Below are 26622 nucleotides of genomic sequence, written 5' to 3' on the forward strand. Positions count from 1 at the left end.
ATACCAAATCTATAAATCCTTGTCATTAGTCTACAATCTACATCCATTAAAAATAGTTAAAAAGCAAGCCATTTTGGCTTTTCCTTTTATATATTCATTGAATAATAATAAGTACAAGTTTGTAAAGCTCCAATCAAACAATGGCTTCCAAAACCCCCTTTGGAGCCAGCAACATCCCTAGAATTATTATCATTTCCACCATTACAATCGCCATTACAATCCTCCTTTGGTCCTTGAAATTGTCTGTGCCCTTCTTTTTCTACCCACAACCGCCTATAATCAAACTAAACAATCTTCTGGTTTCGAATTTTAAAGTCTTGGATTCAAATCTTGTATCCATTTGGTTGGGCAATATCACAGTATACAACCCAAATATTGCGCTATCGATCCATACGAATCAACTTGAAGCTTCCATTCTTTACAAACACGATTACCCGTTATCGTTGACCACCGTCGACAATCTGGAGCTGTATGTGTGGGAAAAAAGGGATGTTTTCGTTAAGTTCGTGACGACAGGGAATGAAAGTGATCAACCAATCATCGAATACCCATTGATGAAGGAGATTGAAAAGGATTGGAGAACAGGGAAGCTTAGTTTCCGGGTAAGATTCAGTGCAGTGATTAGACATGAAATTGATTGCCCTGGTTTAAGGGGAAGGACAGTGATGATGAGCCCTCATACTATAGATTTGGATGTCATTGTTGAAGATGGAAGGAGGAGGAGGAGGAAAAGAGGAGAAAATAGCGCGATTTACGATATTATTGGTGATATCCCTAACGATGGACGTTCTTGGCTTATCATGGTTAATGATGACTGAATTTTGTCCCTAGTTTGAACAAAAAGAAAGAAAAGGAATAGAGGTGAAATCTAGATCTATGGATGCCATTTTACCAGTTAGGTTTAAAATCGTCATGGTTTCTTGGATATTCATCTGGAGTTTGAAGATTAAGAAAAAGAATTACAGGTGGGATTTGAAATCTAGATCTACAAGTTGATGGTATGAATCAATTTATTTTCATAAGTTAAAAAGGACGAATTTGGAGAGTAGTCATTTTTTAGGGGGGTTTATTCATTCATTCATTCATTCATTAATTAGGGTAGTGCATTCTGTCAAACTTTGTTTTGTGATGAATAAAATTATTGATGTGTTTTTCTTATTTTACACTATAATAAAATTTTGTACCATTTTTTAACCTACATTCATATGTATTAGCATTCCTGGGAATAGCAAACAATATGACACAATGTAAAAATAAATGATATGATACATTGCTAATTTGCTGTTAGAGTCTTCAATTTTACTACTAAATATTTTCATGTGAAACATGATTTATTATCATACAAATATTAAAGAATAATATAATTTAAATATAATTGCTCTATTCAAAAAAAAAAACTTGCAAATTGCCTTTAAAATTTTGTTTGTGAAATATAAAAATTCATCATTAATTTATAAAAAAGAAGAAGATCTCTATAACGTAATATATACAAAAGAAAATAAAGAAAATGAAAAGATAAAAAAAAGGGGGGGACAAGGCTGAAGCTACTAATTATGATAAAAGTGAAATAAGGGAAAAATGTATAATGTTAGGTGGTATTTGGAAATTTATTTTCTGATTAGACTTCATCGTAATTGTTTATAATTATATAGGATAATATATTTAGATAATTATTATATATTATGTGAAGGAATCACACTCAATTCCAATTTAAAAAAAATTTATGATGATTAAACATAAACATAAATTGTTATAAATTTGCAGCTTTTTCTCTTAACTATATTATCATATTTATAAATCCTAATACAGCAGCAGTTTCTAAAGTGTATGACAAGTTCATTTGTCTCTTTCCATAAATCATATTCAACAAGATTAGCCTCACACAAAAAAATTAAAAAGGTTTAATTGGCTTTTAAGTTGTATTACTTTAACAATCATATAGCTAATAATCAAAATTTCAATGCACCGAATTTAATTTGCTTAATTTATTAATTTGGCTGAATTCTAAAACTTATTATTTCAAAAATAAATTACCTTCAACATTTAATAGTCTTTTTTTTTATCAATATAAATGATATTATTAGAAATACTAATAATAAGAAAACAAAAGGCTAGCAATAAACCCTAGAACAATAAACAACAGAAGCATAAAAACCCTAGCTACTAAACAACAGCCATCGTCACCGATGGATGTCAAAGAGCTGACGGGAAGGAGCAGGGCGGCCGGAAAGCTGGAGTTAACACTTAACCTCCATAACATACCATTTATGAAAATAAAAACTATTTTAAAAATTAAGAAATAAAAATAGAAAACAAATTAGATGGAGACATGTTGTCTAATTAATAGGAGTGATATCCGTTTGGCTTAATTGGGGTTTTTAGATATTTTGAACTGTACATTTAGTTCGACTCTGTTTTTCATATTAATTTTTAGTGTTGAATTTTGTGGTTTTTTTACTCAATTAATATAAAAATAATTAATTACGAGAAATATATGAAAAATATATTAATTACAAAAATAAATATCTGTTACAGTATTTTAAAGGTGTCGCCTGACATATTGATAGTATTAGACTAAAATGTGATGACTTAAAATATTTAAGGATTTGATTTGTAAATTTCTCAGTTTGGTTGGCAACTGAAAAAAAAAGCTTTAAGAATGTTGCCTGTGTGGTAACACAAAACTTTAAATAGGATAAATTATTTCATAAACCCTATTTGTTTATTTTTTTCTTCCCTTTAATACCACAAATAGAGAGCCTCTTACCAATTAGTCTAAAATATTTTTTCTATCAAAAATATTTTTATAAAAACCTTATTCCAGCTGGAAATAAATTTCATTTATTTTTCAAAAATAATTTTTTGTTTAAATTATGTCTAACATATTAATGGTATTCATAATAGTTTTCTTTCGCTCACATTATATTTGGAAACTATAAATTTAACTAATAATTATAATTTATAAATAATAAGATTTTTAAAATATTTTGTAATTATAATTTTATATCGTGTTTATAAATCAAATTAATAATAAAATTATAATTATTTTTCAAAAATAAATAAAATTTATTTTCAATTAAAATTAGCTTTTTTATAAAAATACTTTTTGATAGAAAAACTTTTGGACTAATTGGTAAGAGGCTTCTCTATTTTCGGTGTTAGAGGGGAATAAAAGAAAATAATAAATAAGGGGGTTTGAGGGAATAAAAGAAAATAATAAATAAGGGGTTTATGAAGCAATTTATCCTATTTAGAGTTTGGTGCCTCCACAACAGGCGGCACCTTTAAAGCCTTTTTTCAACTGAAGAGAAATTTACAGATCAGGTCCCTGAATATTTTAGGTCATCACATTTTGGTCTGGTGCTGACATATCAGAACATTATAACAAATGCCTATTTTCGTAATTAATTTGTTTTCCATACATTTTTCGTAATTAATTTTTTATATTATTGGGGTAAAAAACCAATTTTTGGATATATTTTGAGAAAATGAATTTTATTTTATAATTTTGAATATTATTTGACAAATTTTTTAAAAATCACATTTTTAAAAACAATAGTTTTTTAAAAACTTTTAATTATTTTTATTATTTTAAATTAAATATTTTATAAAATAAAAATTAATTATATATTAAATAAAAATAGAATTCGATTGGATTTCATGATTCCAATTTGTAACCTAACATTTTCAACTAAATGACCAGAAAATGCCTATTTCCAAAAATAATTACAGAAATGGGTTATTTTTCTTCATAATTACAGGAATGGTCCGATTTCTCTAAAACGCGTTGAGCTGGAGTCGTTTTCAGGAGAAACGCAGAAAAGCGCATCTAGTTCAGCACTTTTTTCCCTGCTGACATGTAAAATGCGCCCACGTCAGTGTACTTTAGTAAAGCGCTTCCACGTAGGCGCACTTTTGCTCGTGCTCCAACGGTCAATTTCAACGGCTATTTCAACTAGCCGTTGGCCCCCAACGGTAAAGAAAAAAAAGAAGTATAAACCCCTCCATACACACATTTCTCACAATTCTTTCCTAAATCTCTCAAATAGTCTCTTAAATTTTTTTCCTAAATTATATTTTTATCTAAATTATTCTTTTTATTTTTTTTATTAGTAATTTCAAGAAATAGTTTTTTATTAAAAATTTGTTCATGTTCAATTATATATTTAGCAATGGTCGGCTCTTCAACCCGTTTTAATAACAAGCACATCTCCGTCAACCAATTGCAAATGGTAGGAATAAATTTTAATTTTTTTCAATTTTTTTTATTTCATAGTTATAATTGAACTTAATATTCTTTTATAACTTTTATGTAAATAGCTGAAAGATCGAATTTTGCAATGTCATATTCGTAATCTACCCGGTCCTCCATTACCGTTGATTGAAATATACCTGAGGGAAGCCAGTTTTTTGCAAGTGGCCCTTGTAGGTTGGGAATGTAAGTTGGACCCGAAACTCATAAGCGTATTGGTGGAAAAGTGAAGACCCGAGACGTACACATTCAATCTTTCATGTGGTGAGTGTATTATCATACTAGAGGACGTATATTTACAATTGGGGTGACCTATGGACCAGTCGGTAGTCACCGGGTCTATTCAATCTGCTGATTGGGGATTGTATGTTATGATCTTTTGGGTGTGGTTTTGGAGATGATTTATAGAGGTCGGATCGAAATGGCCTGGTTATGAAATAATTTTGTGGAGCTGGCAAAAGATTCGACTGAAGAGAGAATAGAAAGATACGCTCGAGCATACATCCTTTAGATTGTCGAGGGTATTTTGATGCCAGATAAGTCACAAAACCTTGTACATCTAAGGTGGCTGCTAAAACTTGTCAATTTTAGAGGAGCTGGCAAACTCAGTTGGGGGTCTGCCGTGTTAGCGACATTGTATCGAAAGATGTGTCGGGCGATGAAACTAGAAAAAATTAAAATTGGCGATTGCCTTTTACTACTACAATCATGAGTTCGGTACCGCTTTCCATTTTTACGTCCTCAAGTGAACTATCCGTATACATTCACACTCGTAACAAGGTAAAATTTAGTAGATATTACCATTATCAAATTGATTTAAAATAAAATTATTATGCTAATAAGTTATTTAAATAGGTGGAACCATGCCCCCAAGTCACGTGGGATTACCTATCGAGCTTGAAGATATACAGCTTTTATTAGACCAACAATCGGAAGCATAAGTATGTATTTATTTAATTTTGAACTATATACAAATAACGTAGTCGATTTCTTATTCAGTATTCAGTAGTATATATAACTAATGTTTTGATCACGTTCATATAGTTTGAATGGATATCATACGAGGACCCGACAATTCGAGCAATAATTCTTAAAGAATTTTTTTGTAAATCCCAACGCCAAGCACGTTAAGATCTCATTGGTAGTATACGCTACCGTTGAGATGCACAAGGCGGATAAAGTGTTGTGACAATTACAGATTCTGACAATTAATTTCTGTGGCAACTCAAGAGCTTGATGATTTGCATTGTATCTGTAACAACTCGTTTTCAGTGAAATCGAAACAGTGGTTTCAGGACCAAAAATTCGAGTTCGAAAGAAAATTTATTTTGATATTATTTTATGGTTTGCATTATGATAGAAATATAGTAAGAAAATTTTTATAAGGAATTTTATTGATTTTATGTCTCATCCGATATAAAGAACCAAATTGTATAAAATGTAAAAGTTGAGTTCTAATAGCTATAAGTATCACATAGCTATAGAATTCAAACTTTGAGGTCCTTATATGACAAATAGACCATTTAGAAGAGTTAGTAGATAATGATGATTAGTCATCAATGGAAAATTAAGAAAATAAAAGGATAAAATTGGAAAGATGAAAAATAATAAAATAAAACAAAATATCATCATTTATCATCTTTCCTAAAATCAAAAGACATGGAAACCCTAGTTCGAAGCTTGAAGATAGACAAGCTTACTTTGGCTCAATTAGGTGAGTATTCAAGTCTCGTTTTTAATGATTTTTATATTTCTGAGATCGTAATAGCTTAATCTAGCTATCTCGGGGACTAATCTGTAAAGTTATCAAAGTACTAAGGTTTTTCCATGATAAGTATGGTTGAATTATGAAGTTTTATGGCAGAAAATGAAAGGTTGTTGATAGATAAACAACTTTTGTAAAGGGAATTTTGATGAAATTATGATTTAGGGACTAAATTTAAAAGTTGTAAAGTTCATGGAAAAATTCTAAATTTTGTGAAATACATGGGCTGCTAATGTTATATTTAAAAATCGACTAGGCTTGGAATAAGGATTAAATTGCATGGATTTCATTTTCCAGGCCTAGGGACGAAATTAGAATTAATTAAAAGTATAGGGTCAAAATGGAAATTTTGCCTAAGATGTGAATTGGATTGAATTGAATATGAATTGTATTAAATTGATGTTAAATTCATTCTTATAGATCGAGGAAAAGAAAAAGTATCGAATTAGTAGATTACAATTCACGAACACTTGTCAAGGTAAGTTCGTGTAATTAAATTGTGTATATTTATATGTTTGAATTGGATGTTATATGTGTGAATTGTATAAATGTTGTATGTATGAAATTGATCACATATTCGATAATACCTAATAAATAATAAATCTCGTTTGGATAAATGAGATTCGATGGATACATGGTTCCCAAATTGGTTGTAGTCTTGCATATGTTGCGAACACACCATAGCTCGAAAAAGCACCCCGTCATTAACTCTCATAAGCATCCCAATATATGGCCTTCTCGAGCTTTCCGTTATATGGATCCTGCGAGCATCCCGTTAATAGCTCTTCGGAGCATCCCAATTGGTTGTGATTCTGCATGTGTTGTAGACACACCACAGCTATTATGAGCGTCCCGATATATGGCTTTTCATGAACTTCCCGATTAAAGGCTCTTTCATGAGTTTCCGATTAATGGCTCTCCGGAGCTTCCCGATATTGGCTAGCTTGAACTACCCGATATATGGCTATCCGAAGCTTTCTGATTAATGGCTCTTTGAAGCTACCCGTTATTGGCTCGCATGAGCTTCCTGATTATGGCTCTTATGAGCTTTCCGTTATACAGCCCGGATAAGCTTTCCGTTACACGGCTCACATGAGCTTCCCGTTATATGGCTTGAGAGAGAACTTTCAGTTTATGTGCTCGTATGAGCATTCCTAAATATGAATTGATGGATAATACATGAATTGACGGATTACAATTTTGTACACTTAATATGTACTACCCATGTATCCATTGATATTTTAAATGATTCAATGGGTAAAGTTTCGATATGAAATGATATGAATTTAAGATGAATTACTATAAGAAATATTTAAAATACAAATATATGATATGTACATGTTCATGTACACTTGAAGTGATAAATGTTCATGGACACTTGAAGTGATAAATACATGTATGTGGAAATTGAATATTGATGAGCTCATTTATGTTTCTTGGTATTTATGTGAATTACATGATTAACATGCTTGATGAGGATATGTGTTTAGGCAAATGGCCAAATTGGCTTGAGCATGTTTATTTGCTTATTTTAAATGTGAATTAAATGGTAAGTTAATTTCCTATTATACGAACTTACTAAGCATTAAATGCTTACTCTGTTTATTTCCTCTGTTTTATAGTACTTCAGAAGCTCGTTGGGTTGGAAGCTTGACGGAGATATCTCACACTATCCACAGCTAGTTTTGTTATAAAAAGTAAATTAAATTTTAGGTTATGATGGCATGTATAGGCTAAAAGTGGTCAAGAATGACATGTATGTGTCTGGTTGAAATTTAGCCATTGGTATGGCTTGTAATGTAACAACCCGATTTTGGGGTTAGTCAGAACAGTGGTTTCGAGACCACAAATTCAAAGTCAAATGAATTAATTTATTATTATTTTAGTGTTATAACATGATTATATTAGTGCATGAAAAATTTGGTGAGGTAATTTTAACGTTTGTGAGCTTAATTTCGAAAAAGGACTAAATCGCATAAGGGGTAAAAGTTCTATTTTACTTGATAGATGTACCACATAGCTAGAGAACCAAAATTTGGGGTCTTTAAAGTGCAATTAGACCCTTTAGAAGCTGATGGCCGGCCATAAGGGACAAGAAAATCAAATGGTCAAAGGGGTTGGTGACTTAATGTATGATAAAATAATACCCTAGAGACTAGCCTTCATATTTTTCATTCTTCCTTTCTCCTCCACCGAAATTTTAGCCATTCTAAGGGTTTTGGAAGCTTGAAATTTCAGCCATTTATATATCTCTCAAGTAAGTGATTTAGATGCTTATTTTTGATAATTTTGGTACTTTCGGAACCCTTATGGCATGAGCTAGCTAATGAGGGGACCATTTTACAAAATGGTTGATAGTCTAGGGATTTTCCATGAAAGGATTTATGATGTTTGCTGAGTTTTTATGAAAAAAATGAATCTTAGTTGTGTAGTAAACAACTTTTGTGAAATGACAATAGGACCATTTTGTAAAGTTTGTAAAATGGATAGTAATGTTGTGAAACAGTGAGAATTTTGGGTCACTATAAGAGTAAAAAAGGGTTCAACTAGGCTTAAAATTTGAAAAAAATCGATAAAAACAATTTTCGAGCCTAGGGGTAAAATGGTCATTTTATGAAAGTCTAAGGGCAAAATGATAATTTTGCCAAAAACTTGAATTTATGATTGCTTAAATTTATTTAAAGGTTAAATGAGTAAATTTTTATTATTTTAGATCAAGAAACACAAAAATCAGACTTGGACCGGGGAAAGGCCAAACAAGTAGAGTAAATCGTCGAGTCACCTACATTTTGTAATCCGAGGTAAGTTGTACGTTAATAATGCAACTATATTGCTAAAGTGTGTGATTGAATTGATATTGTATAAATTATTTTGATTGTGAATATGAGAATGCATGATGAGAAATTAATGTAATAAAGACTTTCGGTTGAACATTGGAATAAATGTGGATATTCATGCCTTAACATGAGGTGATATGTGTGCTAGTGTAAGACATGTCTGAGACATGCATCGTCCTCGGGGTATACAAGCTAGTGTAAGACCTGTCTGGGACATGGCATCAGCTTGTTGAATGTGTCAATGTAAGACTTGTCTGGGACATGGCATCGACACCAATAGATGAGAGCGAGTGTAAGACTTGTTTGGGACACGGAAACAACCTAGATATATGAAAGTCGGTGTAAGACCTGTCTGGGACATGACATCGACTTTGATGTGTTAGCCAGTGTAAGATCATGTTTGGGACATGGTGTCGGCATTTTATTCCATGATTGGGGCTAATGAGTATCCCGTAGTATTCCAAATAGTTCAACGAAAGATTTATGATTTATATCAAAATGAGAAAAGTTATGACCATGTGGTGAATGGTATAGGTACCTACTTGAAATGTATGGGATGTGGATATCAATATATACTATATGAATTGTATTGGATGGCAATGAGTATGTTGTGCTTATGTTTATTTATTGTATTCAAGAACAAGCTATGAAATTGTTATGAGCATATTGTGGTATGATAATTAGTTGATGTTTATTTACATGTAACTTTCTAAGTTTTACGCTTACCTCTTTTCCCTTCCATTTTCTTATAGTGCCGCCAAAGTAGCTCGTGGATCATCGCCTATGTCGGAGAAGCCAGTCAAACTATCATTTGAAGCACTTGGTATAGTTAGTTCTTTCATTTTGATTATGGCATGTATATGATCTTTGGATTCGGTTTCAGTGTCAGATTGTTTTGGGCTATATGTGTTGACTTACTTTAGTCTTTGACTCATTCTGTATATAAGACCATGAAAAATGGCTAATATTAAAAGTTGTTATATGAATACAAGAAGGTCTTTCATGAATGAGAAATTGTTGGTATTGTAATAGCCAATTTTTTCAGTGGTGTCGGAAACAGTGATTCGAGATCACTAAATCCGACGAGTAAGTTTAGAAATTTTAACAAATAATAATTATAGGCCAAGCGCGAACTTAAAAGAATTATTTTTAATTAGTGAATTTTGCAATTTTAAAAGAATTAATCAGGTAAATTTGGTTGAAAACGAGGTATCGAGACCTCGGATTTATAAACCGAGCCATAAATATTTATAAAAATATTTATGGAGTGTTATTAAGTTAGTATTAAAGTTTCGTTAGAAAATTTTAACGTTTGGTTAGTCAATTAATTAAAAAGGACTAAATTGAAAATAGTGCGAAATTTATTAAATTGTGATTAAATTGTTTAAGTGATTAAAAAGGAGAGATTTAAAAGGCAATTGGACCCAAATTGTATGGGCTGGACGGTTGGGCAAGAAAATCAGCAAAAAAAACAAGGAGAAACAAGGGCAAAATGGGAAATTTTACAAATTAAACATATAAAACAAGACAAATTTGAAAAATCTAGAGATATCATCATTTTTCTTCAGAAAAAACGCCATGGGAGGTCTGAAAGCTGCTGGTTTTTCATACTTTGACATATGTGAGTTCAATTCTTACCATTTTCTTTGAGATTTTTCTGTTTTTGTGACTTTTACAATTAGGTCCAAGTGTTTAATTCATTAGTTTTTGATTTTATGAACAAATTAAAAGCTATCATTGATAAGTTTTAGCTGTTTATGATGAAATAAAATGAATTTGAAGCTTTGATTTTGTTGTTTGATGATTTTATCAAGTAATTTCAATAGAAATTGATTTTAGGACCTAATTGTGAAAAAGTTGTGATTTAAGGTTTAATGTTAAAATTCTGATTTTTAAAGATTTTGTAATAGTTTATAATGATGGAATAAAATGTTAATTTAGAAAAATTAGCTTAATCGATGGGCTAATTGAGCAAGGACTGAATTGTATGACCTTTGAAATTTAGAGGAAAAATGGTAATAAACATCTTGAACTAAAACAATATTGGACAGCATAAGTAGACTAACTTTGAAAAATCACCATAAATGGTAGAAATCGAATTAGAAGATGAATAAAATATGAAATTAATGCTTATTGAGTCTAGTTTTTCATAGAAGAAACGGTGTAAGAAATGGATTTGTAAATTATGAGATATAATGAGTTTTGTGAGACAATGTTAGAATGAATTCGGGTTCCCCTGTTTTGACTTTGGAAAATCACTAAAAATTGGAGAAAATTAATTAGAGTCTCAAATTTATATACTTAGAATCCTTAATGAGTCTATTTTCAATAGAAATCAATGGGAACATTATCCGAGTTTTGTACTGTGATATAATTAATTTTTAGTGAAGAGAGGTCAGAACTATTGGATAGTGAAACAGGGGAAATTTAAATGAATAAACTGTACTAATTGGCTAAACCAAAAATTCTTAAAATTTTATGGTGGAATGATATGTGAGTCTAGTTTTAGGGGAAAATTACGGATCTTAATTTTGAGCTCTGTAACTCGAATTATAAATAATTGAGTGTCTATGACTCGTGTGAACAGATTGATGTGAGTAATAATAAGTAAATTGTGAAATCGTACTTATAAGAATGTTATATACATTAAGGATGTGGAATGGAGAGGAGGAGGAGGAGGAAAAATATATATGAATATTCAGTTAGCATGGCTAATTTGCATGTTTTAAGCTCATGGACTAAATTGAATAGAAGTAAAGCTTTAGGGGGTAGTTTTGTAAAAATGTAAAAAATGACTAAATTGAAGGGAATAAATTGTTTTATTATCTAAATTAATAAATTGAATGAAATTATCAATTTAATATTGGGTGAAATTTAGGGAAATGGTAAATTACCAATATGCCCCTAAATCTTGGTATTTTTGCAATTTAGTCAGGTAGGTTCGGATACCCTGAATGAGCATGTAAATATGACAATTTAAGTATTATATCGTATTTTATATGATATTTTGAATTGAATATATGAAAAGGATGTTACATGAAACATGAAAATGAATACTAAATAATATAAATTAATTGAAATTATTCTGAAAATTTCGGTAATGCCTCGTATCCTATCCCGGTCTCAGGTACGGGTATGGGGTATTACAGGTATGGTTGAACAAGTGAATTTCAATATTTGGATAGAAAAATGCATGAATTGGTTGCTTAAGCATATGTGAAATGTGTAAAGACCTTAGTTGTGATTGCTTGATCGAGAAATCATGTCATGTTAGACTTTTGTATGGTGTTATTTTTTGTTTCAAGATAGCAAAGGGCTTGGTAGATAGCCTTATATCGTCTACACAGGTAGACATACGGGCGTGTGTCTAGGCCGTGTGTGATGCACGGTCAGCCCCAAGGGCGTGTTGTTCGACCGTGTCTCCCCTGCACCTCGAATTTGCAAGTTAGTATGCATGGTAGTAAAAACACCGGCAGGGACACAGTTGTGTGTCTCAGCCGTATGGAGGACAGGGCCTCTGGCCAAGGGCATGTGCCTTGGCCGTGTGCCCTTAATTTGTTGCTGATGTCAGAAACAAAATGTCAAGGTATTTAGACACGGGCTAAGACACGAGCGTGTCATGGTCATGTGAGGGACACGGGCCATGGATACGGGCGTGCGTCAGGCCGTATGAAAACCCCTATAGGTTCGAATTTGACATTTAATTCACACAGGCTTGGGGCACGGGCATGTCCCTTTATGCTTAGGCCGTGTGAACCACATGGGCCTTCAGCACGGCCAGGTCAAAAAGGGCCACACGGGCGTGTTGCCTTTCCACACGGGCGTGTGCCACTGTTTCAAGTGATATTTTTCAAAGTTTTCATAGGTGATCAGATTAATCCCAGAGCATGTCTAAAGTATGATTTGGGCCTCGTAGGCCCATATTAAGAATCAATAGGTTAAGAAAGGAAAGTGTTAAATTTGATCTAGTTTTTACAGTTCAAAAATGATTGAATACATGCGTTTAAGTAGGGGTGAGAGTTTGATCGAATCGAATCGAATAAAAAAATTTCGAGTTAATCGAGTTAACAAATCATATTTTATCATCCTAATTTGATTTGAAATTTTCTCGAATCGAGTCGAGTGAGATGGAATTAGAATTGAATCGAATCGAATATATTTGTTCGAGTTAAATTTTAAAAAATAATTTTGGGTTATTGTAACCACTGTCACCCATCGTAATAAAATTTGTCTACCTTAATCAAAATTTTTATTAACTTTCATCACCTCATAATTTATTTATTAATATTTTATGTACGGGTTAGCTTCTTTACTTAGTTGTTTCAATTATCTTTAGATTCTTGTCACTATGTATTTTGGAATTAAAAATATATTAAATGTAAAAATGTGATTTTTAATAAAAGTTATTTTAAAGATAAAATGTGAAATTGATACCAATATAAAATTTTAACATGAATATTTAATGGCATAATTAATAATTCAATTTTAATATAAATATTCAATATGACTAAACAATTCAATAATATAAATAATATAATATGTGAAATTTAATTTAATAATATAAATAGTAGATATAAATAAAATTATTACTATTTATGTTTAGTGAATTTTCTTTTGGATAATTTTGATTTTTTATTTGAGAGTAAAGGGTGAGAAGTAAATATTTAAGGGGAAAATAAAAAGTTTTGGGGGATAAAAGTTTAAGGGAAAGTAAATAGAGGGAGTAAAATTTTGAAGGTAAAATATTAAAAAAAAATTGGGGGATGGATTTGGGGTAGATAGGAGGTGGGATTGGAAGGAAGTAAAAATTTTAGGGGGAAAGTGGGAGGGAGTAAAAATTATGGGGGAAAATAAAAAGTTTTGAGAGTTTTTGGGAGTAAAATTTTGAGAAAAAGTAAATAGGAGAGTAAAATTTTGGTGGGAAATGGATTTTGGGTAGATTGGGGGGTTGGGATGGAAGGGGAGTAAAAGTTTTGGGGGGAAAGTGGGAAGGAGTAAAAGTTTTGAGGGAAAAGTAAAAAGGTTTGGGAGTTTAGGGTAAAAATGTAAAATATTATAGTTTGATATTCGAATTATTCAAATTATTCGAGTTATTCGAATTCGAAAACTCAACTCGATTCGAACTCAAAATTCAAAAAAAAAATTCAAGTTGACTCGAATAACTCGATTAACTTGAATAACTCGATTCGTTTAACTCGAAATTTGAATTTTTTTTATTTTTTCGAGTCAAATTGAGTTCTTCTCACCCTACGTTTAAGTCATGTAACTCCTCGTGCTTAGTCCCAGTCTCGGACTCGGGTGAGGGGTGTTACATGTAATTGGTATGTTTTGATATATAAAAAGTAGCCTTAATATGTTGATGTGTGTTTGAAATAGATAAATGATGGAAATTATATAGGTATGTTGAGGTTTGGTTTGAGATAGTATAAATTTGGTAAGTTTGGATAATTGAACCATATGAGTTGATATGTCATGTATAAGACTTTGTTTTGGCTTGATTTGGATGTATTGTATTGGCTTGAGAATATTTTTAAGTGTTGATGAAGGAGAAATACAAATTGGGTTAGTGATACGTGATATTCGTGACAGGTTTTAAATATTTATAATGAATCGTTCTTGAAACTAACTATTATCACGATGAAGGCAAGTGTAGCTATCGAATAGTAGTATAGTTTTAGCAAGACCGGATTGTCGAACCAAAAGGAACTAAAAGTACTAGTAATGACTGTCTTTTTTTTAGCTAGCCTAAGAATAATAGGGTTTGTTTTAACTAACTAATAAGCTAAACTAAGAATTCACAGAAAATAGAATTGGGGAATTACTTTTGGAAAAACGATTGAATTAAGACAATACCTAAAGAAAAATCCACTTAGACTTCACTTGTTATTTGACTCTAAATCGGACAATTTATTCATTTGACTTGATCCGTAGAAATCCCTAAGTTATAATATTATCCCTTTCGATACTAACAACGTCTAACTCTAGGTTGAATAATTGAAATCTCTTTCTAATTAACTCCCTAGGGTTGCATTAACTCGATCTATGGATCCCCTTATTAGGTTTCACCCTAATCTGGTAAAATCTTGTCACCCTATCTCTAGGCGCGCAATCAACTCCGCTTAATTATGACAAATGTACTCTTAGACAGGGTCTATTCCTCCTCTGAATAAGAGCTTAACTTGAATCAATATCCTGGAATATCAAGACAAGAATTAAGAACAAAATGTGTATTAGGTTTCATTCCCCTTAGGTATTCAGGGGTTTTAGTTCATAACTAAAAAGGTAAACATCTCAGAAGAATAATGAATACAAAACATAAATAAAAACCCAAAACTCCTGAAGGGAAATTGAGGGGAGACCTTCAGTCTTGATGATGAATCCGGCTTCTGAGATAGATCAATCGACTTTCCTTGAGCAGTTCCCTGCTTCCTCCTCTGTTCCCCTTTTCCTCCTCCTCTAGGGTGTATTTATAGGCTTTAGAATGCCAAGAACCCTCAAAATTGGCCTTTTTCGAATTGGACTCAATTTGGGCTCGACAGGGACACGTCCGTGTGCGATTACTTCAGGTCGTGGTCAAGCCTGTTAAATAGGCACGGGCGTGTCGTCTACCCGTGTGAGTCGTGCTTTGATTCTGCCAAATTAACACGATCGTGTGGTCTGCTCGTGTGAGGAAGTCCAGGCCGTGTTGATTTCGTACGTTGGCCCATTTTCTCCATTTTTGGCCAGTTTCTCGTTTTTTTCACTCTTCTATGCTCACCTAAGTATAAAATATGAAATTAAGGGATTAGGAGCATCGAATTCACCAATTTTAAGGAAAAATCATCCATAAAATGTGCTAAGCATGGGATAGAAATATGTATAAATTACGGTTTATTAGTGAGAAATAAGGCTTAGCAATGGCCTTATTTTGTCCATACGGGTAGAGACATGGGCATGTGTCTCAACTGTGTGTGACACACGGCCTATCACATGGGTGTGTGTTTTGGCCGTGTGTCCCCTACATATTTAAAACTACAAAATAGAATGCTCAGATATTTTCACACGGCCTGGCACACGGGCGTGTGGCTTGGCTATGTGACCCTTGCACCTATACATGGCCTAGCACACAAGTGAGTTACATAGGTAATAACAGAGACTAAGACATGGCCGTGTACCCTATTTCGAACGCCCATATGGCCTGACTACAAGGGCGTGTGTCCCTTGCACCTAGGAAAAATTTTGAAATTTTGCGAAAAATTCTTTGAGTACCCGGATTAGTCCTGACTTATTTCTATTACATATTTTGGGCCTTGAGGGCTCATATAAAGGACAGTATGATTGATTTTTGATATGAATAAGAAATGATATGAAATGTTTGTACGTGGTCTGTAAAGTCCAGTAATACTCCGTAACCCTATTCTGGCGACGGATATGGGTTAGAGGTGTTACATTATTAAATTACGGTGACTAGATATGAATTGATCGATATTCCATTCACAATATATCAATATGTGGAATAGCCGGTATGATTTTTTACCTACTCACGACGTAATTCTTATTCCAAAGTTAGTATGTGATTTGGATTACATGCCATGATTTAGTATCTATGGCAAGCCATATTTGTTAGAGGAAGAGGCGAGGCATTGGCATCCTCATACGAATAGGCCACGATAGCCCCATTTAAATCTAAGGGGTGGCAAGGTGGACCCATCATCATTGCCCATGTAAGAACCGGCCTTGACGACCTTAGCATTAATGCCCTCACCACACCCCCTTTAACATGTAATGTCTTATTCTGATCCGTATCCTAAACATTTTATTTAACACAAGCAAAAAATATTGCACTACATTTTTCTGTTCCTAGTCCTATGTCAGGTTGGGTCGTTGGTCATCCATCCTTGATATGGTTCACACCTGGGCCATCTCATTTCCCAATGACGGTAACGCTTACGATGGTGTATAGGCCATCTACGCATGAGGCACTAGCGGAGAGTACATTCGTTATCCCATCGACTTATAGGACTCCCTATAATTACGCTCATCAACAAACACCTCTGAGATCTTCGTTCTATGAAGGTGGGTCATCTTCTCAACCCCCTATTTATAAACCAGATGATGCACAAATGCAAGGATCTACAGCAACCAAAGGCAAACCCCGACAACTACAACCCTACCCAGATGCTGAACCTAGAAGGAATCTAGCGCGTAACCATCAACCACCCCGATGTGGCACATATTCTGACTGGCATATGTACTGATGAATTATATATTGTATCATTTAAGAAAATGGAAGTTCTTTTGAATCTTTTTTGTACACAATCTAATTCTTGTACCATTAAACCCTAATCAAAATGGAAAATTACTTTGATTATTTTCAAATAGCATAGCAATAAGATTTGATTTGAAAAGAAATATCGAATGTTTTTGTTCAAAATTCACATGAAGAAATATCAAATTTAGTTTAGATTAACAATGGCTAACAATTCCCATGAAGACAATATTATAATGTTTAATTTCGTTGTGAACATGATGGCATTTTACGGCTCGGGTTCTTACACCACTCGTATAGCCTCTGTTGGTTTGAACACTTCCGAATATCTATGTTGTTGCGTATTTGAGTCGAGCACGGTCGACCTTTTGGTTTGCGACGTAATTCTCTATCAGGTAACTTACGTTCATCTGGGACTGGTGGGAATACATATCTCCATACGTTGTACAAATTTTCTAATTTGAACACTTAGTTGAAAAAGCTCATGGGATTCGAATGGAGATTCATACAACCTATAATTGCATGAGCGCATAGAAAATAAAGTGTATCAAATATCCCACAATCGCAAGTCCTATAGAAAATAAAGTGCACCAAATATCCCACAATTGCAAGTTCTATTTCTTAAGTGTACCCGGTACACTCCCCTGGCAATACCTTGGTCCGGTCTGTTGAGCTTCGTCATTCGAAACCATAGGGCGTTGCGCAAGTGACAAACTATGTGCATGCAGTTAGCTCTTGCCTTACTATTATTAATTTGTTCAAGTACCACTGGGCACCATGCATAGCCTCATTGCAATTTCTCAATATAACTTGCCGTTCGCTTTGGGAACAGTTCTGCCAAACGGAAGTATGTTTTTTTCACAATCAAGGCTATCGACAAATGACACATTCATTTTAAAACAGAGTTGATGGATTCCATTAGGTTTGAGGTCATGTGGTCATATCGTAGCCCATCGTCATATGCTTGTGTCCACTGTTCGAATGGTATGTTAGTAAGGTATGCTGCCTTTGTCAAGTTAGTTGACCTCAATATTTCTAACATTTCAAGAAAACAGTTCTTTTGGATCTCGTACCCTGTCAATATAAGTGTATAACGATGATTACATAGAAAGAAATATAAAAATGCAAACGGAATATTATAAACTAAATAATATTGGTAACAATTGAATACCCATATTAGTCATTTGTCATCGCTCAGCAGTAGACCGATATTGCTGGTAGCAATTAGCATGAGATCCTAGAGGCTTCCCTGTTGTTTAATTGCAGATAGTATTCCGATTCTCTGATCTGAGATGACACATATTTTAGGTTGGAGGCAGACATGCCTCCTCAATCTAGTCAGAAAGAAATCCCAATCATCTGTTTTCTCCCCCGGTGTTATTGCAAACGCAATTGGAAGAATCCTCCGATAACCATCTTATGCCACAACCAACAACAACCGATGGGTATATCTACCACACATAAAGGTAGCGTCTATTTGTTCAAATGGCTTGCACTACTCGAATATATCCCAACATTGCTTAAAGGTCCAAAATAGACGCTTGAACACTCGACACCTTCGGAGCAAGCGGTTGTTGTAGTATGCGAGACCTGTTTCAATATCTATTATGCAACCTGTTACGTACCTTTCTAGCACCTGACACTACTGTCATTCCTCGTTGTATGATACGTCTCACCCACTGTGCATCTTCTTCAAGGCCTTCTGCTTATCTATCCACACCTTGCGGTACGAAGGCGTGTAATTAAATTGGCTATGAATATTGGCAATTAAAACTAATACAGTAGTCATCGGATCCACTTTCATCATCGGTAGTATTAGGCCCATGATCATATTTGAATCCAGCTTCAGATGATCTCGTGAAATACTTGTAACCCTACGAGTAAGTTAAATTAATTAGAAATAACCTAAACCCTAAATAAAACCTTAATAACCCAGTGATATTGTACCAGAGGCAACACATGTATGCAGACCGGTGAACTTTTTTATTGTCCATAACCCTATATTCTTCTTAACAGAATCCATTATTTTCCATGAGCAACTACCATATCGTATTGCACACTTCCCTCAAAACTTCTTAGATTTGGATTTAACCATGTGGAAGTTAACCCCGTTCTTGATGTTGTATTGTTTCAATGCTGTGAGAAAACCATATTTACTGGAAAACTCCTTGCCCACTTCCAAATCACCCAAATCCAACGATGCACTTCTGTGGTCAGACCTCCTTTGTGGTAGTTCTGTAAACTCCAATGCATCCTCTGCCGAAAGATTGACATTATGTATGTGGGTTGGTGGCAAGTACACAGTGAATTGTAGATCTTCTTATTCTTCATTTTCACCCCTTTTACTGTCTTCAGGTTTAGTTAGAACAAGCTCTGGTTTAGAAAATAATGCAACTTCTAAACCGTCGACATCGAGCTCCTGTGGTAGATCCACATCGTATTCATTGCCATCTTTATTCTCCAACCCACCAACATCTATCGTGTTGGAAGTCCCCTCTCCAGTGGACGTCGTAGAGAGTACATCATCCCTTCTCGTGTATGTTTCAGAATGTCCAAAATCACATATTGATTGCCAACTACTGGAAATTGATATCATTCCCTAGTAAGTATTTTCAGCATTGAACATTGACCCATTGAGATGCATGTCTCATCCACTAACTACGTATCGTACAGAGGTCGTGTATTCCGTTCTACCACCAAAACTCAATAGTTCGGTGTTTTGCTTCCCACGATTGATATCTAAGATTAAGACAGATGAGTGTCTTCCTATTGATGATTTCGGGATATCATAATGGGAACTTTCTAACAAAGTGATTGGACTATCGACATTTTCAACTTTTCTCGCCTCTTGAACAAGAAGAGATGTTGAAGTCGCAAGTCCTTCATCTGACCTTGAAAATTTTACATATAACTTAAGAAACGATGATCCACTGTTAAGGTACGTTTGCACCATCGCCTCCAAGCGAACACCTTTAATATCAAATGAGTCATATATAATGGGATCAACTGAAATACAAAATCGGTACTTAATAGATGAAACTCTCATTGCCATAGATCCGAAGATTTTTTGCCTAATTTTTTTACGAAGTTTTATCAACTCTATATTTTGGTTAAAAACAAGTCACACTGTATTTTTTGATAAAAAAATCACGTCGTTTTGGGTGTCACGGACCTCACTATCTGTAATAAATAATAGCATAATTCGTCCACTCATTTTCAACCAAATTATCTGTCGAGAGAAATTCGAAACACGAAATATTAACACAAAAAATCAAAACATTATGCAATAAATATAATGCTTCATATAAATATTAACTCAAAAAATCAACTTATACCTTCCTTACGAACTTCTATTCTTCTAAACTTCTTCAATTTCTATTGTTCCAACTTATGCCACCGGAGGTTGAAATATGAGTCATTTATAGCCTAAGGGATATCATCCTACTCCTTTTTGTAAAATGCCCCGGATAGTGGGGGTTGAAATTTGTAGAGGAAAAACACTCCAAGTAGGATGCACTATCAGAAGCAGTACTGAAAAAGGCGTCCAGCTGACAGCATTTTTAGTACTTTTACTGACAGTGCATCCTACTTGGAGCATGTTTCCTCTACTAACCTTAACCCCCACTATTCGGGACATTTTTCACAAACCTTATCCTGGGATATTTTTTCAGAACCATCTCCTCAATTTTATTTTTTTAGAAACATCAGTATTAAGAAGGGCATCCGACTGGAAGCTTTTTCAGTACTTTTGTTGATTGTGCATCCTACTTAGAATGTTTTTTCTCTACAAAACTCAACCCGTATTGTCAAAATTATTTCTTCAAAACTCATCCCCTCAAAATTATTTTTTCAGAACCCATCTTGTACAGATTATTTTTTTTTAGAATCCCTAAACCTTAAAAATTAAATAAAATCCTAAACCCATAATTAATAAACACTTAAAATAAATAAAACCCTAAACGTTAAACCTAAACACTTAAAAATTTTAAAAAAACCCCATTAAATCCTAACCTTAATTTCATAAACCTTAATTAGTAATTAGGGCATGAGAAAAATATGGGCAAAAATGCGCCTACATGGAAGCACTTCACTAAAGCGCATAGACGTTGGCGCATTTTACATGTCAGCAGGAAAAAAACGCTGAGTTAGACATATTTTTTTATGTTTCTCCTAAAAACGACTCCAACTTAACATATTTTAAGGAAATTAAACTATTCTTATAATAATGAAGAAAAACGATCCATTTTTGTAATTTTTTGAAAATGAGCCTTTTCTGGTCATTTAGTCTACATTTTCCTAAGCTGTCCAATTTTCTATTTTTGAATTTCTCTTGCTCAACCCTAGTGATTCATGTCAGATTCTCTTTCATCTTGATGCTAGTTTCTTTGGATTTGGATTTGGATTTTCAAAGGTCCAAAGAAGTGGGCACCTTCTAGTAACCAATCTGGTCCAAAATTACAACACAAAATGTAAGCCCAGTCGGAGACAAGTTTATAGGACCAATCAAACCGATATCTGTTCAAAGATATTTATTTTATCCGAACCTGAAAGCTCCAGATACTGCCATGGTTATGGAGGTAATGGAACATTAAAGAAAACAGCTGCTTCTCCCATTGTAAAGAAAGAAGACAGCAGCGATGAGCAGACTTTCGAGGCTTAAACTATCAATCCCCACCAACACTAACACTCTATTGATCTCTTTCAGTGACAAATTGTTTCCCATAACCCTCGAACTCCCTCTTACCTCTTCTTTCTCTCATTTCCCCTCCAAAATCAAGCCACGAAGAACAAAACAAAGCTACAGTCCCTCCCTTGAAAAGAACCTCCTTTTTAATCTCTGTAAGCATTAAATTGTTTCGTTTTTGTTCCTTTATTAAGCTCAGGTTTTATTCCTAGGCTGTTCTATGGTTCTGGGTGTTTCCTGTTTTCTTGTTTTTCTGCTTTAATTTCTCGAAATGAGTTGTTTTCATGCCTTTTTCTGGGTTTTAATAACTGAAACTAAAAACCCTCTTAAACCCTACTCTTTGAAAGCAAAAAATTGAAGCTGAAAGTTATGGGCTTTTTTTATTGGTTGCCTTTTATTTTCAGGTCTTCAAGCAAGTAGTATAACTAATGCTGAAGTTGAAGAAAAAGTAGATGTTGAAGTTGCAGAAGGTTATACAATGACCCAATTTTGTGACAAAATCATTGATGTGTTTTTGACTGAGAAACCAAGAGTCAAGGATTGGAAAAAGTACTTGATTTTGAGGGAAGAGTGGAGTAAGTATAGAGAAATTTTCTACAATCGATGTAGAATCCGTGCCGATAAGGAGATTGATCCAACTATGAAGCAGAAATTAGTTTCTTTGGAGAACAAGGTGAAGAAGGTATAAAAACCAAAATGTTTGAATTTTTACTAGAACTTCTTTGATAAATACATGCGAATTTCAAATGTTTTAAGTGATTTTGGAACTTGGACACACCCAAAAACTCGCCCCAGTTGAACCGAGTTTTGTTGGGTACTTAGTGTTGTTCAAATTGGTATGTTGTTCAGTATCAAAACACTTAACAGTCATAGTGACTACTGCTAATCTTCAATGGGGTCGGATTTGATTTTAGATGCTCCTTTTGGTTTTAGTGATAAGGATTGTATACTATGAATGTGATTGGTTTACTTTTATGAGATTTTGGAACTTGAAGGAACCTGAAAACTTGCCCCGAATGTACCAAGTCTTTGCTGGGGACTTTGTAGGCTCAAATTGGTATATTTTTCAGTATCAGAACACTTAAGATTCCTAGCTCTATCTCATATCTTTTCCTTTTTTAAATTGACTATTAGTAATCTATCATGGGGTTAAATTTGGTTTGTGGTAATGATATGTATTCCTGAATGTGAAGGTTTTATGTGATTTTGGAACTCAAACAAACCCGAAAATTTGCACCGAGTGAACCAAGTTTTTGCCAGGGACTTAGTAGGCTTGGATTGGTATATTGTTTAGCATCAAAACACTTAGGATTGATAGTTCGATTTCGTTTCTTTTCAATACCTTCTTGAAGTGAATATTAGTAAACTAGTATGGGATTAAATTTGATTTTAGATACTCCTTTCTGTTTTAGAGATTCTGCAGTTTTTTCTCTTATAAGGAATGAGCATTGCAGATTGATGATGAAATGGATAGGCACTGTGAACTTCTTAAGGAGATTCAAGATAGCCCAACTGATATAAATGCAATCATTACAAGGCGGCGTAAAGACTTCACAGATGAATTTTTCCAATACCTCAATCTGGTTTCCGAAACATGTGATAGTCTGGAGGACCGAGATGGTAAATATTATGCATTACCTTTGCAGACTCAATTATTTTTATGGTTGAAAAGTGGATGCTTTAAGCTGCTAAAAAGTGGCAATGTCTGTAAAAATTAAATATGTTTCACTTGTACCTTTGAAGTTGGTCTAATTAGGGACCTTTTCCATTACATTTTTGGAACAGAGGTCTCCCGACTGGCAGCAAGATGCTTGTCCGCTGTTGGTACTTATGACATGACACTGGAGGCTGTGGAGAATTTAGATTCTGCGCAGGCAAAATTTGATGATATACTAAATTCACCTTCTGTGGATGTGGCATGTGAAAAGATCAAAAGCCTTGCCAAGGGAAAGGAACTTGACTCGTCTTTGGTTCTATTGATAAATAGTGCTTGGGCGTCTGCAAAGGACTCCACAACTATGAAGAATGAGGTATTGCTGTTTATAGTGCATCTTGGTCTCTTTCTTTGATCTATAGTTGTGTTCCTTAGGATTTAAGTTGTAGAATATGATGCAATGGCATGTATGTGAGTTGCTAAATTTAAACCGAGATAATCATTCAACCCATCAACCATTAGAATATAGTTTCTGAGAATAAGATGTCATAGGGCAAAGAAAATTCTCCTGTTAATTTAATCCAATTAAAAGCTGATGATTTAAACAAATTCATGTCTAGAAACCTTAAACACCTGAGATTGTCGATGTCAAGGATGTTTGCAATCAAACTTGGTTAGGTTCTTAAGTCTAACCCAGCTACTTCTAGGCTTTTTGTTCTTTCTTTTTCAGATTTCTTTTGCGCCATCTAATTTCAGGTTAAAGACATTATGTATCGGTTATACAAAGCAACAAAGAGCAGCCTTAAGAGCATGGCACCAAAAGAGATAAAGTTGCTCAAGCATCTTCTAAACATCACAGATCCGGAAGAGCGGTTCTCTGCATTAGCAACAGCTTTCTCTCCTGGAAATGAACATGAAGCCAAGGATTCCCATGCTTTATACACGTAAGAAATATTGTTCCCTTCTTCAGATTAAATGCCATCGATTATAGTGGCATGACGTTTTCCATATGGCTTCCTTTTCCTTGTTAAACAGTACCCCAAAGGAGCTGCATAAATGGATTAAGATAATGCTGGATGCATACACTCTCCATAAAGAAGAAACTGACATCAAAGAAGCTAAGAAGATGACTCAACCTGTGGTCATACAAAGGCTGTTCATCCTCAAGGAAACAATTGAAGAAGAATACTTGGATCAAACGAAGGCACAGCGAACAGGGGATAAAACCGAATTGGAGGAGTTATGAACTATATGATTCTGTTTGTATGAATTTATACCCAAGACCATCAAGCATCTACTGTCAATGTCTTTTTTGTTAGAATCCATTCCATATTCAATTCAATTCATATTCAATTCAATTCATGAGTACATAACTCTTATTTCGATTTCACATATCATGCCATTTCAATATCAATTATAAAATTTTATTATTTATTTACCTTATTAACACGACTCGGACTCGGACAGATACACGGATCTAACCAACACACTAGTTTGGCACTCAGTGCCTCATCAAATAAATCCGAAGTAATAATTGAGCCTAGCATTATATAAATTGACACCCAGTATCTCATTGGTTAAACCGAAGCAAATTGGCACTCAGTGCCTCATCGATTCGAAGGCAAAGAAATTCCTGAATTCTTCCTATCCTGATGCAGTAAGTTAACGAACCGACTGTACAACCTTCTCAAAACATACAAAGCGGCCGTTCCTTGTACAAGTTGAAAAGGTTACCTTTTAAGGGACATGGACAAAAGCGTTAGCCCTATAATGCGGAGAAACGATAAATACTCGTTGAGAAGGCTAAGCGCGGATTCTAAGCCTCATGAACCCTTTTGGGGAATTTCAACAACCTTTGGCTAGATAAATTTAGTGACTAATGATTTTTGGAGAAAAAGAAATAAATGTAATAGAAATAAAATTTTTATTGAATAATACGAAGGGAAATAAGGCTAAGCTTTTTGGGGGAGAGTGTTTACAAAAAAAAAAAATGAGTGAAATTTGTGTCACTCCATCCCCTATTTATAGTACTAGGAAACTTAGTCTATTCCTACTTAAATTCTAAGAGATAAATACAAATAAATAAAGATAATTAAAGAAAATTAAAGATAAATACTAAAATTAAATCTAAATAATAATCTTTAACAATTATCTTAATATAATTAAAAATTAAATAGAATATTTTTTTATAAAATCTTTTCTTTGCACTTTTACCCTCCAAGTCTTCCATACTTTGCATTTCTGGCAGCACTTCTCTCCTACTTCGCATGTTGGCCTATTTTATCTTTAAATTCATACTTTTTGTCCCCAAATTTCCTTTTGCCTTCAATTTAGTCCCTACAAGATAAAAACCATAAATAGCTCAAATTAGTAGGATCATACTCAAAATAAATATATAATTAATACATAAAAATATGTCATTCTAGAGTATTATCAAATCCCCCTACTTAGCCCATGCTCGCCCTCAAGGATGATTCCTATCTACTGTGAAATTTAAATTTTGCCACTAAAGAAATATCACTCCAAAGTTTTATAAAAAATAGGCATAATGCATATGAAAAATAAAGAGAACATTTAGCTTGCTTTAAATAAAACTGAAAAAGTATTCCAATTAATACAAAAAAAAAATTAAAATCGACTTGGATTATTTCATGAAAATCAGGTAATTTACTAACTTACTAAGACACCTTATTTGATTCCAACTTTAATCCCCAAATGCAATTTTATTATTAATACATCACCTTTTTTTTTCTTTTTATACTTTTTTCTTTCTTTTTATCATTATTATAATTTCTTAAGAATACATTTAACCTTTTAACGCCAACAGAGATGACAACCAAGTGCCCACCCCAGTTACTCAGCCCAACATACTCCTAATTTATTATATTTTTCTTAAAAACTTATCGAACCTTTTGACACGAAGAGAGATGACAGCCAAGCACCCCACCCCGGTTATTCAGCCCAACATATTCCTAAAAAAATATTTAATTCTGGTTAGCGGAGTTACCTAACACGTCATACAACCTTTTGATGCGAAATAGGATGACAACCCAAGCACCCTACCCCAGTTACTTAGTCAGTCATATTTTAAGCTGTACTTATAACCACGGAAGCATCACAATTTATTATAATAAAACAAAATTTTAATTTGGAGGACGAGGGAAAAATAATCAAGTATCGAA

General features: G+C 33.7%; 1 protein-coding gene across 1 annotated transcript; it reads left to right on the forward strand.

Moving 5' to 3' along the window:
* Positions 1–21599: 21599 nt before the first annotated feature.
* On the forward strand, positions 21600–24813 carry LOC108458031 (uncharacterized protein At4g37920). Its single transcript, XM_017757265.2, has 6 exons — positions 21600–21941; positions 22191–22468; positions 23241–23406; positions 23572–23816; positions 24197–24384; positions 24476–24813. The coding sequence occupies exons 1-6, from the start codon at positions 21740–21742 to the stop codon at positions 24684–24686; spliced, it is 1290 nt and encodes a 429-aa protein (XP_017612754.1). The 5' UTR covers positions 21600–21739; the 3' UTR covers positions 24687–24813.
* The last annotated feature ends 1809 nt before the right edge of the window (positions 24814–26622 follow it).

The sequence above is a fragment of the Gossypium arboreum genome, chromosome 10 (assembly GCF_025698485.1).
Source record: "Gossypium arboreum isolate Shixiya-1 chromosome 10, ASM2569848v2, whole genome shotgun sequence".
In the NCBI taxonomy this organism is placed as follows: Eukaryota; Viridiplantae; Streptophyta; class Magnoliopsida; order Malvales; family Malvaceae; genus Gossypium; species Gossypium arboreum.